The 16,654-nt window shown below is 38.0% G+C and overlaps 1 protein-coding gene across 2 annotated transcripts in view; it reads left to right on the top strand.

Moving 5' to 3' along the window:
• MED20 (mediator complex subunit 20) overlaps positions 1–15,795 on the top strand; it is a 42,904-nt gene extending 27,109 nt beyond the window's left edge. Inside the window, exon 5 of one of the 2 annotated variants that reach the window (XR_004482216.2) lies at positions 15,682–15,795. Coding sequence is in view for 1 of the 2 variants with exons in the window: in XM_033424042.2 (XP_033279933.1) it covers positions 15,682–15,711 (30 nt within the window). In the remaining variant the exon portion in view is untranslated. The remainder of the gene's footprint in view (positions 1–15,681) is intronic. The other variant, XM_033424042.2, reaches the window with a different exon arrangement.
• The last annotated feature ends 859 nt before the right edge of the window (positions 15,796–16,654 follow it).

Here is a 16,654-nt window from a genome sequence, read left to right as displayed (position 1 = left end):
AGAAACATTTCAAAAATATATGGCATAATGTGAAGAACTGATAGCAGTGAATTTCAAGTGAAAGGTAAGGATCGTGCTTTAGCGAAGAGATCAAACTCATTTGTGATGGCGTCATTGTCCACTCCATGCTAAAATCCCAAATTGGTTAAACATTACCAGTCTCCCTAGTTATACTGTTAATGTGCTTCTTGAATTATATTTTTTCTCCATAGGCCATTCAGCTTAGCCTACAGCTAATAATAAGTTCCAAACCTATTTAAGCTATAAATTCTAATTCTACTCATTTAAATAAACATAACATAAAGCATAAGTACCACTTTTTTACCTATTAGGTGAAGAGATTAAACAAGTTGATGATAGCTAGTAGTGATGAGGATGTGGGGAAATTGGAATTCTCACACACTACTGATGGGAACGTAAGTTCCCTTGAAGGTAAATTTGCAATGTCTGTTGGAATTTTAAATGTGCATACCCAGTGACCCAGAGATTCCACTTCTAGAAATTTGACCTATAGATATATTTATACACGTGCATGAAAAATATGAGTACAAAGTTTTTCTTTATAGCATTGTTTGTTCCTGCAAAAAAATGATGTCTGTCAGTTAGGGACTGGTTAAGTAATGTATGGTGGGTCCATACAATGGAATACCATTAAGCTATTAGGAATGCAATGAATCTTTATTTGCTGATGTAGAAAGATGTCCATTGTTAACTTTTTTTAAAGTCACGTTATAGGACAATAAATATAGAATATTCGTATTTTTGTAAAATGTTAAGGAGTGCTGTTGAGGTGTTCCCTTTTTTGGGGGTAGGTACTCACTTTTTACTCTATGTACTTCTATAGTGGTCACTTTTAATAAGCATGTGAGGAAGGGGTTAAGTGAGAACATTTTCATGAAGGAAACTTCCGTGGTAGTAAGGGAGGAGAAAGAAGCTGGCTAGAGAAGAAAACTGCTCATTTCATATGAGAAAGGATATATGAGATATATCAGTCAAGTTTTTAAGTAAGAAATGAGGACTGGAATGGCAAGAAGAAGGGATATAGTGGAAGTTGAGAACATTTGGTGGAGATTTTAAAGGCAGTGATAAAGAGCTTGCATTTGATTTGAAAAATGATCTATAAAATGGAGATGATAATAATACCTAGTCCACTGGGTTATTGTGAGGACTGAAGTAAATAATGCATATAAAATATTTAGAACAGTGACACATAGTAAGTGCTCAATGTTAGCTATTATTATTGAGTGAAAATACATTATCTTTTGTAAGCCAGAATAAATTAATGCGTTGTCTTTTATTGTGTGTGGTGATGATTCTGCTAACCCCACTGACAGACATGTAGTTTGGGTTTTTTTCCAGTAGTATTGGTGGTTGGCCTAACCATTCCTAGTCTTCACCTTTGATCCTCCCACCTACTAACACTTAGTATCAAAATCTGAAAACTGAAATCTGAATACAATTTTAGAGCTTTAGACATATGATGTCCTACCAGTTGCTATTGGGTTTGTTTACCAATATTAGCATGTATACTAGCTAACATTTGGGGCTTGTAAAAAGAGGGGAACAGGTAATTTGGGAGGGAAACATCATTTTCTGTGCCCATGGGATATGGAATAGATATGTCACTTTGCACCGAATGTGTTAATCAGTTTTTGTTAGCAATGCAATGTAATGAGCATATTAGCTAGAGCACCTTCATTGGCAGCCAGCAGTCTGCTTGTGAAATCTTTTAGAAAACAGAAATCTGGCGAGAAGTATTCCTGAGCAGTGGAAATATCTTTGGGGGGAAAATAAAGTAGAAGAAAATTTTCTACCAAAAAGAAATTGTTTCACTACTGCGAACCACGAGAAAAGTTGTTTTACCTGTGGGCTAAGATGTGACGACATAATTTTTTACGGCTTTAAAGTGAGTTCTTTTCGTATTTCGATTTTTCATTTAAGTTTGTTATTTAAAGAACTTCAAGGTATATTTACATTTGATGAAAAATATTGATAAAACTGTTTTAAGAATGGTGAATTTCTCATTTTATAGTATATATTCTAATGTAAATTATTTTCCCCTTCCACTTTCAGTTAAAACGTATCTTAAAACATATCTTTTTGTTGTTTTTTAAAAAAATCTTCAGCTGAAATAACAAAAGTTTATATTTAAGCACAGCACTTGGCACTTAAGAGGTGTTCAATAAGTTTTTATTGAATAAATTAATGTATGCATGAATGAAAAATATTCTGAATTTGGACTTTATACTCTGTGATTTGGGCACAGCCTAGCATTGCTGTATAAAGGCCTTCTGTTCAGCTCCCGTTTTCATGCCCATTTTCCTCTCCCACCCCACAAGCACCCTCTCAAATGTGTTTGTCATATGTCCTTGATTCTATATGCATCTTTATAAGATATTTAGTGATTTGTGTGTGTGTGTGTGTGTGTGTGTATCTTTAATTCTGAAATTGCTCATTATACCACGCTGGCGTAGAATTTGGCTATAGAATTCTCCCTGTAAAAATGCTGTAGATCTTACTCTAGGTTTTACTTTTTTGGTCAGCACTGCTTTAAGATCTGTTTGTGCGTGTTGGGATGTACTTTTAGCTAATTGCTCCTAACTTCAGCATGGTATTCTGTGGTGTGTATCATTCCCATAGTGATGGATGCCTAGGCTACCGCAAACAATGCTATCAATAGACAGTCTTGTCCATGTCCATTATGGACACGTTTGCGAATTTCTTTGGGATGCAGACTCAGGAGTGGCATTGTGGCATAAGTATTGTCGGGCTGCTGAATGGTTGTATCACTTTACACCCCACAGGCGTTGCATTCCCCACCTCCCCAATGCATGGTATTGTTCACATTTCTAATTTTGGCCATTTAATAATGTCTCATTTTAATTTGTATTTTCTAATTACTAGTAAGTTTGAGCATTTCTTCATATTCAAGTTAGCAATTTCCCTTCTGTGAAATAAGCATGAAAGATTGAACGTAGTATTTTATTAACTTTTTTCAAGCTGGAGGAACTTTCGGTTATGCATTGTATTTTGTAAGATATTAGTATATTTTCTCAAGCTTCAAAAAGGGAAGAATATCATCCTTATGCAGAATCTTAAAGTATTGTTTTTCTTCCTGATCCCAAGAGATGATGAAACAAACTTTTTTCTAAGTATTCAACTTAAAAGCTATAAAGTATGCTACAGTTAAAGCATCTTACTGATCTATTCGCAGTGCCTTCATGTATGCTAAACATTGAGAGCAAGTGTTTGTGCCAGAGTAGATTCGGTGGGAAAGTGCTTCATTGTGTTAGTTAAAAAAAGAAAATCTCCCCTGGTCAAAAACTAGTACACGATTATCGAAAAAATCAGATCCAGCTGCTTCTCCCTGTTTATAGTCTCCCTAGATGTCAGGAAACTGGTAAATAGCAGACAGCACCTTCTCTAACTTGCCTTTCCATGAAGAGCCCAGCACTTGATCGAGGAGAACCGTCTTAGCACTCATTGAATATAAGCAGATAATATCAAAAATGATGAACAGATACCATATTATACTCCTCATTTTTCTATGAAAGGGCAATAGAAAATATGGATGTTTTGGTTTTTAAAGTGTTTGTGGATAGAGAACAGCATATTTCCTAATTGAGATGCCACTTCTCAGGGTCTTCTAGAAAGTTGGGCAGCCGTTTCAGATTTACATGTGAATCTCACTCCTGTTAATTTCAGGTCTCAGGAAAGGAGGAGTGACTGATATAAAATGCCCTTTCCTTGTTCAAACAGGTTCGCAGTATTTGTACTTTCCTTTCCTGAGGAAGCAATGCAGTTTTTAAGTGTTTTCATTTCTGACCAAGATGTGATACAATCAAATCGTTATGTTGACTTTGGTTTAGCATCTGCCTGACTGAGTGGAAAAGGAATTTTAATTTGTGACATGATTGACGTAGCCATAAACCATGAACTTTTCCCAATAATACCATAATATGTTAAAACAAATTACTCCTTTTTCTCTCTTTGCTGGTTTTGTGGTTATGTCTTTTGAGTAAGTTTCTATCAGCAAAACATTTTTTCCTGCTCTTAATTTTTTTCAAACTAAGCCACACTGTATGCTAAGATGTAGTTTCCCAAGTACTGTGATTTTGCTCTGCCTTGAAAATTACTGTTTTTCTTTCATTATTTTTTTCCTCAGAAATCTTGCTTGGAAAATTATATTTTTAGATGTGATTTTAAAACGTTCTTTTTAACCTTTTCAAGAATCTTTTAAAATTTAATATTTATCAATGCTAAGTCTGAATATAGCATAAAAAGTGTACTACCTGCTTTTCTCCTCCCCAACATTCTGCCTCTCCAGAGACCTCCATTTTCTACTCCTCCAGCAGTTCTTTTGGTATTTAATGCCATTTTTTCTAAACAGTAGGTTAAGCTGCTGTTTTTAAAAATCTGTATAGGGTTTTCTCTAGACCTGAACAGCTCTCATCATGGGATCTGCCTTCCTGAATAGCCTAGGTATTTTCTTCACCTCCCTATGTTGGAACTCCCTGTTTCCTGGACCCCATATCTTCCCCCTTCATTGTTTATATTTTAATTAAGCAATTCCTCCAGAAGTTTTCTAAGAAAAGGGTGCATGGGATGTAAATCTGCATGTATGAAAATGTCTTCATTTTCTCTCATACTTGATTTATAGTTTACCTGGCTCTAGAATTCTAGATTGGAGAATATTTTCTCTGAGTTTAAGAGGCATTGCTGTATTGATTTCTAGCTTCTATTATTGCTATGAGAAGGCTGGTGGTGTTCTGATTCTTGTTTTTTTTCCCCCTCCTTGGTTGGTTTTAGGATCTGATCTTTGTCCCTGATGTTCTAAAATTTTGTGATAATCTGCCTCACTTGTTTTATCTGTTGTGCCGGGCACACTGAGAGGCTTTTCAGTTTGGAAACAGATTTTTTTTCAGTTCTGGGAGATTTCCTTGAATTCTTTTTTCTTTTTCTTTTTCTTTTGGCTGCGTCGGGTCTTAGTTGCAGCATGCGGGATCTTTTCCTTGTGGCATGGGCTCTTCGTTGCAGCGCGTGGGCTTCTCTCTAGTTGTGGCATGCGGGTTTTCTCTCTCTAGTTGTGGCACACGGGCTCCAGGGCACATGGGCTCTGTAGTTTGCGGCACGCGGGCTCTCTTGTTGAGGCGCGCCGGCTCAGTAGTTGTGGCACGCAGGCTTAGTTGCCCTGACCAGGGCTCGAACCCGTGTCCCCTGCATTGCAAGGTGAATTCTTTACCACTTGACCACCAGGCAAGTCCCTTGAATTCTTAAATTATAACCAACCTCCCCCTTGCCCCCCGTTTTCCTATTCTTTCTCTCTGGAACACTTATTTGTGTTTGAAACTTGTGGACTAATGAGTCCTTTAATTTTACCATCTTTTCTGTTTCTCATTTTTTTGGTCTCTGTTCTACTTTCTGGGATGTGTTTTGAACTTCATCTTCAGACTCTTCTAATTTTATATTTTCTCTATCATTTTTAATTTTCAAGAGGTTTTTCTCTGAATGCTGCTTTTTATTGTTTTCTATTTTTGTTTCATGGATGGAATAACTCTTCTCTGTTTATATTAGTTACAATTTTTAAAAGTTTTCTGCAGCCTCCAGTATCATCTCTGTTTTCCTTAAAGTACCTTTACTTGATCACTTGTTTCGGTCTTTCTTTTAGGGAATTTCCTTAAATGTATGGCCTTGGCCATCTTACTCGTTTTCCAGAATGAGCTACTGAAAAACCGAAAGCTGAATTTGCCTGAGTGGGGGCTTCTAAAAGTTAAATGGTGGTCTTCATTATAAGTTGATTAGCCAGGAACCCACTTTGGTGTGGGGGGGGGTGGGGGGGGGATGTCACCTCCACCAGTCAGTATTTGTAGGTGTTTTTCTTTTCTCTTAGCCAGGTTTTCCCCAGAGAGAATGCTCCAACCATTGGCTTACACACCTGCCTTCAACATCTGGGGAGCTGAGTGGGGAAGGAGCTGGGGATATCTACCTTTCAGGATCTCAGCCTTCCTTGAATCCCCATCTTTTTAGACTGGTCAGCCTGCCCCTAGTTGTGCCCAAGTCCAGAGTCTCTTTAGTTTCCAGAGAGTAAATTCCCTTCCTCTGACCAGTGGCTGCTTGGAGTCAGGGTGGGAACCTTGGAGTAGAACTTTCACCCTGTGCTCCTTTATTCAGCCCTGCCTGCTGTTCCCACTTTCAGATCATTCTGAGCTTTTCTGGTGTTTCCCAGCACAATTCAGTTTGCTCTGAGCTTCCCCTTAACATGCTCTTAGTTTTTGCTTTCTTTACTGTGCTAAATCAAATAGCTAATCAATCTGCTTTTCAGCTTCCAAAAACTTTGTTGTAGTTGTTTCCTTTCCTAGTCTTTGTCCTTATGAATTTCATGTTTTTAATGCCATTTTAGTGGAGTTAGGGAGAGAGCAGAGGTAAATGAAGGTGTTCAATGCATCAATTTTCATTGAAGATCCAAATTTATTTCTTTGATGCCCTGTTTCAACACTACTTAATAGGTAGATGGTTTATAGCAGTTGAAAAATTTTGCTACAGTAACAGAATTGTACAAGATATAAATTCATTTGGTCTTTGCTACCCCTTTGGATTAATGCCTAGCCTATAGCTTGCTATAAGAGAATGACATCTAAATGACTTCGGGAAGTTTGCAGATAGTGTAATAGAAATTAAGGTCATTAAGTAACTTAAATATTCCTTTTTCAGATGTGGAAACTGAGACCCAGAGAGCAGAGGTGGCTTACCTATGGTCACTTATCTGTCCTGAACTAGAACTGAGTCTCTTCCCCAGTGTTCTTTTCCTTGCCAATGTGGTTCTGTCTTCTCTCATCAAAGTAGCTGGAAATAGGAGCCCTTTATCATGGCTTATGTCACCCAAATGTCCTGCTAGTTTAGTGTGGGCTTTAGGTTGCAGTCATGGAATTTTTTTTTTTTTTAATGTTCTTCTTCCTGTTAAAGATTGGGGTCTGGTTTTATTGGGGTGAACTTTAAAACTCAAGAAAAGTTGTGTCTTACCCTTTTAAAGATGTTTCTGTTTTGAAGAATTTATATTGAGCATTTAAAAGGTTTCTTTTTTCTTCCTACTATTCACTTTTCAGTGGCCTCCAAAAGTTCTTTGTCAGGGAGGGCAGAAACTCTTTCCTGAATGTAATTATAGCAGATAAAATTATTTAGAACAAATTAATATCCCTGTTAAAATGTTTAAATAATGTGGAAAAAGGAAACTCTTGTAAAAATGTCAAGTTTCTTTGGAGAAATCCTAGAATGCTTTCTCTATCAATTTTTCAAAACTCAATTCTCAATTCTCCTCTTCCAGGACCCCTTCCTGCATTTTACCCCATGACATAAATCTTTTGTCTTATTTCTCTTTCCCTCCTATATTTTGTACTTTGCACCGTTTGCCCCAGAACACTACCGAATTCGTTGTATGTTGACTAGGATTCTTTGGTGATTTTTATTTATATGTAAAATTCTTGGGGGCAGAAACCCTGCTTTATACTTTGAATAAATTCACTTCTACACATATTTATGGAGTGCCTTCTTTGAGGCATTGGGTTCCTCTGTAGGTCCCAGCATCTTTGGGGTACACATTAGGACACTGACAGATGCTGATGATTGGGAAAACTCACCTTTTCTCCAGTCACTATTAGGAGACGATTGAAAGAATGGGCTTTGCCCCTTGCTTTGTGTCACGTTGGTGACTAGTAATAACAGCTGGGAGCAGAGTGGGGAAAGCCTGTTTGGAAGCTAAGGAGTCTAATGTTTCCTTAACTGGAAAGTGAACATGTTGGAATAGAAGCCCTCTGAGCTTCCTTACACTCTCCAGATTTCATGATTATAAAGAGGTGCTCCTAGTGAATCAATGACACCCTTTAAAACAACTGACCCACAGAGAAAAATGTCTCTTAGGATTGAGTGGGATCCAATGGAAATCTTTCCTTGACTGAGCTAAACTGTTGCATACATAATCTGAAGTACCTGGAACACTTAGAATGATAAAGCATTGTTTTCTTGTTGTTGTTGTTTTTTTCCTCTCATCCTCTCCTAAGGTTAAATAATGCTTTCTCATTATTATTCTTTAGAAATGTATTAACTTTTACTTTTCCAATTTTTTAAAATTGTGAAATATGACATACGTGAAATACATTTTAAAACATATGTACATTTTAAAGACTAGTAAAACAAAAGCTGGAGTAACATCCTACAAGGGGAAAAGTTCCCTACATCATCCTCCCTCATGTCCCACCGCAGGTTAACCACTGTCCTGACTATTATCAAGAAAGTTAGGAATTTGCTTCTCTTTATTATGTTTTAAATTTCTAAACTTGAAAAATAGCCCAGTAATGAAAGGTCTTTAGTCTTTTTACATGTGTGTGTGTATATATATATATATATTTTTTTTTAATTAATTTATTTTTTTGGCTGCATTGGGTCTTCATTGCTGCACACGGGCTTTCTCTAGTTGCCGCGAGTGGGCTTCTCATTGCGGTGGTTTCTCTTGTTGCAGAACACAGGCTCTAGGCTCGCGGGCTCAGTATTTGTGGCTCACGGGCTCTAGAGCGCAGGCTCAGTAGTTGTGGCACACAGGCTTAGTTGCTGCGCCGCATGTGGGTTCTTCCCAGACCAGGGCTCGAACCCATGTCCCCTGCATTGGCAGGCGGATTCTTAACCACTGTACCACCAGGGAAGCCCGTATATTTTATGTTTTACACAACGTAATACTAGAAAAATAATAGGTAACATTTACTGATCACCTACCTCACGCCACTGAGTTTTCTGAACTCTGTACACATTGTAACTCCCTAATAATTGTATGAGATAGGTGAGGAAACCGAGTCATGGAGCTAGGAATTTGGTCCCACTGGGATTCTAATCCAGCCAATCTGAGTCCTAAACCTGCTCTCTTAACTACACCTAATTAGGGTGTTGTCTTATTATTTGATGCAATTTTATATTTTTAATATCTGCATCTATTTTGTATCTTTGAATACTCTAACCAGATCACAAGGTAGAACAATACAGAGTTGGAAAGCTCTGCAGGCGTTAGATCTTGACCAAATATCTTCTCATTGCTTGACACAGATATACAGTCCATCAAGTTATCTAAATCTTATTATATGTTTAGTATTGTCCATTTCAGAGCACTCCTAAAATGTTTATTTTATAAATGTTATTTTTTATGGGAATTTTCAGGGAAAACCAATAATATCACTTATATCTGTAGTGTAATGAATAGTGATATTTCACTTAGAGTTAAATTTTTAAAAGAAGAGCTTTGATTATAGGAAGCATTTTCTAATATAATATTTCAAAATTCTTTTAAAATATACTTTTATGTTTGTAAGACACAAGTAATTTTTGGCGCTTGTTTAGATATGGTCACCAAGAGATAGCTTCTTTATACGACAGTTACTGACTCTATTTAGTGAATTAATGTTTCCTTTACAGTGTTTTCTCTAAAAACAGCTAGCTGTAGTGACAAGTCTTTATGGTTCAATTTTAAAATTAGATACTGTTTCTGTAGAAGGAGTACAGATTTACAGCTCAGTAGCTCCTGAACAAGGCATATAAAGTGCCTTAGAATATTGCTGTCTGCCAACTAAGTTTTACCATGGCACAAAACTTTACTTAAATAAACCTCATGTTGTTTGCCGCTGATGTGGAGTTACTGGCAACTTAAAGTGATTATCTTGGGCCTAGGCACTGCTGTTTTCTTGCTGTATGATACTGGACTAGTCATCTAATCACCATTTGAGTATCCATTCTTCATCTGTAAAATGCTGCTGATGTCTACCTCATTGTGAGAATTAACTGAGCAAATATATATGAAAACCCCTCACACAGCATGGTATCTACTAAAAGTATTATAAATGTTTGTAAATGTTCTCTTCCCATTATAATTTGCTGCTCTGTGCTGATAAAATTGTTGTATGGTATTTATAAAATGTGCTTGGTAATGACCAAATTAATGCTTTAAAAATGGCTTGAATGAATGCTGGCAGACTGAACTCTACCAATTAGTAATATTAATCGTATGTGGAGATTATAAAAACCAGGATTATATTTAAGCACAGTGATGAAATAGCAACTCCAGCACATGCTATATGGAAGGTCATTTTTGTGGCTGACACTGCTGCTCTACAAACTAAATGAGATTCGGTCTTGCTTTTGTTTGTATATATTTATCGTGGATAAGTGAGAGCGTAAGCATATTATGCTATTGCTTTTAGGTCATTTTATTTTTTGGTGAGGAGGAATTCCCAATCTGGCTAAGGTTGTATTTTCTTTATTCCGTATTAAGTAGTTAATTAAGACCAGAATGTTATTTGAAACATAATAAAGAGAAGCAAATTTCTAACTTTCTTGATAATAATCAGGACAGTGTTTAACCTGGGGTGGGACATGAGGGAGGATCACATAGGGAACTTTTACACTTGTAAAACACAGCTTCATAAGCCCATGGACCGAGACTTACCTGGTGGCACAGTAGATAAGACTCTGCGCTCCCAATGCAGGGGGCCCGGGTTCGATCCCTGGTCAGGGAACTAGATCCCACATGCATGTCGCAATTAAGAGTTCACATGCCACAGCTAAGGAGCCTGCCTGCTACAACTAAGGAGTTGGTGAGCCACAACTAAGGAGCTCATTTGCTGCAACTAGGGAGCTGGTGAGCTGCAACTAGGGAGCTGGCGAGCAGCAACTAAGGAACCCACCTGCCGCAACTAAGGAGCCGGTGAGCTGCAACTAAGGAGCCCTGGAGCCGCAACTAAGGAGCCTACATGCTGCAACTAAGGAGCTGGTGAGCAGCAACTAAGGAGCCTGTCTGCCACAGTTAAGACCCAGCGCAACCAAATAAATAAATATTTAAAAAATAAAATAAATCCATGGACCACATTTCTGTCTAATGCTGAAAAAGCATTTTTTTTGAAAAAGCATTTTAATAAATAGCTTATAAGATTCATTTGGCAAGTGAACTTAGAATTTACCACCTAGATTATTCTGAACCAAGGTCAAAGTGTATAAATGCAGTCCTAGCACCCTTTGTGTTTCACAGAAAATCGTAAATCTGTCTGTTTTGCAGTTTCTGTTCAGAGGTCCTGAATTTGAACTTAAAACATTATTCAGAGCCATTAATGGGTAAAACCCATGGCAAACTAATAACTTAGAATCTCAGAACAGTAAAGTCAGCAGATCTTAAGCCCTTGTTCGGGCTGTCCATACTGCACAATGTTTTATGTTTCTTTTTGCATTATTACTTACCCTGGTGATATGTACACAATTTTAGAATTTTAAATTTGAGTGGGACTGGAGATCACATAGCTCTTCAGTGGCAGAGTGTGGACTGAGACCCAGACTTCCTGCTACCTAATCTCACTCTCTCTCTCTTCCCACCAGTCTATGCTGAGCTTCCTAACTTCGTGGCCAAGAGAGATTTAATTGTGTTCTTCTTAAAATTCGATATGAGGTCTCTTTATTTAGTTGTGGATGCATGTAAACTTTTGCCTTATTTAGTTGTGTGAGTTTCCTCTGCCTTTGTATTTTCCAAGCCTTTTGGCCTGTTTTTCCTTTAATTAGATATGACTGATCGTTTTTGATTTAAAAAATTATTTATGACATTATGACTTAAAAATATGTCATTTCATAGACTTTCTGCCCAATTACCGAGAAAGCATCTAACTCAGGTTCTGAGCCACTGGCTGTTTGGCAGAGACAATGAGAATATGTTTTCACTCCAAAACAATCAGCATTAGCTGTAGCTTCCTGGATTATCACACCTGCTTTGTCTACTCTCAGGGTTGTCTTGAGGCATCTGAGAGATATGTGGGGAAGCACTTTGAAAACCATAAAGTGCCATAACAATATGTTGCATGCATGCATTCATGCATGAGTCTTCTGGTTAATTGTATACTTGAGACCTTTTGTCATAAGACATTTTGTTACATGAGCTCATAAATTGGAATATGAGCAAAGATGTGACTGGGTCAAGGGAAACACTTAAATCCAGCAAGGACTTGCTGGTAGGAAAATTAAGGAGTGAATGGGTGGTGGGAAATAAGCCTAGAGTGTTAGTGCCTTAGAATGTAAATGGAAATAACAGATGGACTTGAAAACTTTTTCTTTGTTTAATATCCAGTCTTTTCATTCTTTCATCAATATTGAGCGCCTAGTGAGCACTAGGCACTTTTTTAGACATCACTGTTGTTCACAGTTAGTTAGATAAGATGCTACTGCTGTCCTCCAGGAGCTTATGGGGAAGGCAGTTACAGACAAGATACAACAAAGGATAATAAATGTTTGTATTTTGGAATGTACCACATGGCTGACCTTGCTGAAAAAGCTACAGTCTCGGTTAAGTTCTTTTTTTTTTGCCATGCGGCATGCGGGATCTTAGTTCCCTGACCAAGGATCGAACCTGTGCCCCCTGCAGAGAAGTGCAGAGCCTTAACCACTGGACCACCAGGGATGTCCCTTGGTTAAATTTTTATCTGATTTAAATTTATTAATATTCTCTTGTTCAACTTTTTAAACTTTTAAAACTATGAAATATGTAATATATTAAAATATTTTGAGATATATAATATAAATCTGTATTTTAACTATATATAAAATATATATATTTTAGATAACCTTAATTACGTAAAATATGGATCTTTTCTACTTGGTAAGTCATCTGAACATTCCCTACCTGACTACATTAATATTAGAGATCTCTTAAAGAAAGGGCATTGCTGCCGTCCCCTTGATGTTAGTCGCTGATGCTAGATTTTCTTTTTGGGGGGGGAGGGGCTGAGATGGGTCTTTGTTGCTGCACGCAGGCTTTCTCTAGTTGCAGCGAGCGGGGGCTACTCTTCGTTGCAATGCTCAGGCTTCTCATTGTGGTGGCTTCTCGTTGTGGACCACAGGCTCTAGGCATGTGGGTTCAGTAGTTGCAGCAGGCGGGCCCTAGAGCGTGCAGGCTTCAGTAGTTGTGGCACGTGGGCTCAGTAGTTGCAGCGCACCGGCTTAGTTGCTCCGCGGCATGTGGGATCTTCTCGGGCCAGGGCTCGAACCCGTGTCCCTTGCATTGGCAGGCAGATTCTTAACCACTGTGCCACCAGGGAAGTCCCGATGCTAGTATTTCTTAAGAGCAGAAACCTGGGTTTGAATCCTAGCTCTGCCACTTATTAGCTGTCAAACTTATTTGTACCTCCGTTTCGGTGTCTGTGAAATGGGAATAAAGATAATACCTACTCACAGTTATTGTGAGAATTGAATGAGTTAATATATGTTAGAGTGCTTAGATGAGTGTCTGGCTCACATTAAAGGCTATATAAGTGTTATCAGCAGCCATCATCATCATCGTTATTTGGCAGAATAAAAGTAAGTTGAGTAAAGTTTTCAGGAATGGATTTTCTCCTCAATCCCTGAAAATTACTCTAAACTAAAGGTAGAAAGATAAAGGAAGGAAACTAAACATTTTTTAGTCATCAGCTACGTGCCAGGCAGCATGCTAGCATTTTACCTGCATTTTCATTTAATCCTTACACCAGTGCTTTGAAGTAGATGAGAAAACAGGCTCAGAGAAGTTAAATTACTTGCAAAAGGTCTGGTATGGCCACCGTGATGATAACTGGTCTCTGTTACTCTACATCCTATACTCTTGCATTGCACATGCCACAAAGCCTGAGAGTTCAGCAAGTTTCACTCATGATAGGTACACTTGGAATGTGCTTGTTAGGGACTTTATTTCTAATGATGGTTTAAAGGGATGTCATCCACATTTTTAGTTCCTGCTGCAGTGATTTGTTTTATATATCTGAATTTCCATCCCCCCCATTCAAAAGTATATTACAGTAGTATAAATAATATAAGTGGTACCTAGATGGAAAATATTTGAATGTGTGTAGTCTTATTAAGTTTGCAGAATTAAGCTGACCTATTATAATTTCCCAGTTTTCAAGATCACCATCATAATTATTGAAGTCATTACTCTTCAAATTAATAGCTATTTCATAGGGCTTTTAAGCCTAACTTCTGTGTAGTTAATGTATCCTAGGTGCTCAGTATAGAACTGATTATTTTGGTCAGCTTTTGGAGAACATCCAGAATTAATTCAAATAACTTGGATTTAAAAGTAATTAAGTTAATTTTAATGGTTTGGTGTTCTCATATTGAAAGTAAGGCTGTTTGGATAGGAAAGAGGGGTATTCCCTGGCGGTCCAGTGGTTAGGACTCTGTGCTTTCACTGCCGAGGATGTGGGTTCAATCCCTGGTTGGGAACTAAGATCCCACAAGCCACGTGGCGCGCCCCCTCCCCCCCCCCCAGAAAAAAAGGTAAAGAGGGAAATTTTATGGATGTAAAACACCCATCCATACAATGTCAGCTTAGCTTCCTAGATGAGGTTGCCTCAAACCCCCAACCTAGAATGTGGAAGTTATATGCTCTTCTCTTCCTGAAAATATTTGTGCATTTCCTGGGTTTTATCATCTTGCAATTGCTTCTGCCTCCTAGGCACCTATTTTTCTTGCTTTGTGCCTCTGATGTGCACCATGGTGCCCTCAGATGTGATACTTGGCTCCTTCTCTGATTCTCAGAAAGGCCCTATTCATAGAGGGCATTTGTGTTTTTAGTACACCTAACTGAAGAAAGGAGGCAAAATAGAGGTGGGTGAGCCCTATATTGCATTAATACAACTTCTATTAAGGCACCCCTGTTCTGAAAATGTTCCAGACTTCCCTTGACTGGAGAACTTCACCCCCACGTAACCCCAGCTTTGCTCCACTGTACTAACTATTCTTTTCTCCTCTTCCTTTCCCTCTCCTCATCATCCTTCTCTCTTTCAGAAATAAAATAACAAGTTCTTCCCCTTGTCTAGTGTAAAGCAATATCCCTTTCTTGACAGTCATTCTGGGATCTTGACAGGCATTCTGCAGGGAACCGTCCACCCCAAGGGAACGTGAGTGGTGGGGGACCCTATGAGGGAACATATTTTCACAAAGAAGGCTTCTTCTAAGAGGAATTCTTGTGTTAGTTATTAGGATAGCAAAATAGAGAGTTTTTCATCTTGTTACATGGTGGCAGACGGTGTATTAATCTCAAGCTTATTGAGTCCTGCCTCCTCAATAAAGTGTCAGAAACCTAAAAATTGATTATACATGTAATTTGTCCAAATTCTACATTCTAGATAACTTTGACTAATGCAGTGTCCTTGCGTATAGAATGCATGCTGCTTACCTAAAAGTCATGAACCCGTCTAACACAAAGATGTCACCTCCTGGCATCTTTCATTATTAACATATTTCATTTATACAAAAAGAATTTTGGCTTTTGAAACACAATTATTTTTGTTGCCATGAATTTGTTTTGGTTTTTCTGACAGTTTCAAGTTATATGCAAAGACAGTGTATAATCTTTAAAACCTAAAACAAATGCAGAAGTGCATTTCTCAGGAAGTAAACCTTTCGTACTTCCATCAGCCTCTTCATAAATGACTGTCTGGTTGCTCTTAGCTGAAAAAAAGATCACAGCTATTTTTTTTTTTACTCTTTTACCTCAATTTTGAGGACTTGTGGGGATTTCACTAAATGGCATTGTAATACACTGATCCTGTTTTAGAATTTATAAATAAAATTCATGAAATTGCTTTTCTCTTACTATATATCAGCCCGACCTTACAGATTTTTTTTCCACTGTAGGTAATAGAGAAGAGGAAACCTAACCAATGACTGTGGAATAATATGGAAGAAGATGGAAAAAACTTGTTTAATGAGTAAGAAATAAAACTATAATAAAAAGTTATTCATGAAAACTATTCACGATAGTATTATGTATGACCAGTCTGTAATAGGTGGCCAAGGTTGGTATACTATTAGAGTGAGTGATCAGTGATCAGTCACTATCTTTGTTTTACTGCCATTCTGAGCTTTCACCACCTTTCTTACCCTTGTGAATTTCTGAGGGCTGTGAATTACTTAAGCTAAGAGGGGACACAGCTATATTTGAAGAAAAAGATGGGACCTGGAGACCAGCACCTATACTGAAACAAGTCTAGGGTAGGTCTTGAAGCTTACTGGTGGTTGGATAGAGACTGTGTCTGTCATGACCTCTCAAGAGTGTTAGCAACCCCTTCTCGCTCTCCAGATATTGCCAGCTGCTGTGATGTTAGGCTCACCCTGGGGATCCTGTTCATTTAACCAAGTGCAGATTGTGTGTCAGGTGATAATCAAATAGAATTCCACAGAAAATCCAATAAAAGGTGTAACTAAATTTACGAGATATAAAAATTTTAAATTACATAAGTCCATACATGCTTATTGTCAATAATTCAAACATTATAGATAACCAAAGCCTATCTGAAACTTAGCCCCCCCTCCCAGATAATATAAGTGTATGTTATGTCTTCTTCTTTGCCTGCTGGTTAAAAACTTGGGCTTAGGAGCCAGACTGTTTTTGACTAGGCATTATTTTTTTCTTTTTTTAATATATTTATTTATTTTTGGCTGCGTTGGGTCTTCGTTGCTGCGTGCGTGGGCTTTCTCTAGTTGCAGCGAGTGGGAGCTACTCTTCGTTGCAGTGCACGGGCTTCTCATTGCGGTGGCTTCTCTTGTTGCAGAGCACGGGCTCTAGGCGAGCAGGCTTCAGTAATTGTGGCACGTGGGCTCAGTAGTT

The sequence above is a fragment of the Orcinus orca genome, chromosome 10 (genome assembly GCF_937001465.1).
Source record: "Orcinus orca chromosome 10, mOrcOrc1.1, whole genome shotgun sequence".
In the NCBI taxonomy this organism is placed as follows: domain Eukaryota; kingdom Metazoa; phylum Chordata; class Mammalia; order Artiodactyla; family Delphinidae; genus Orcinus; species Orcinus orca.
This window is presented reverse-complemented; position numbering and strand designations above follow the sequence as displayed.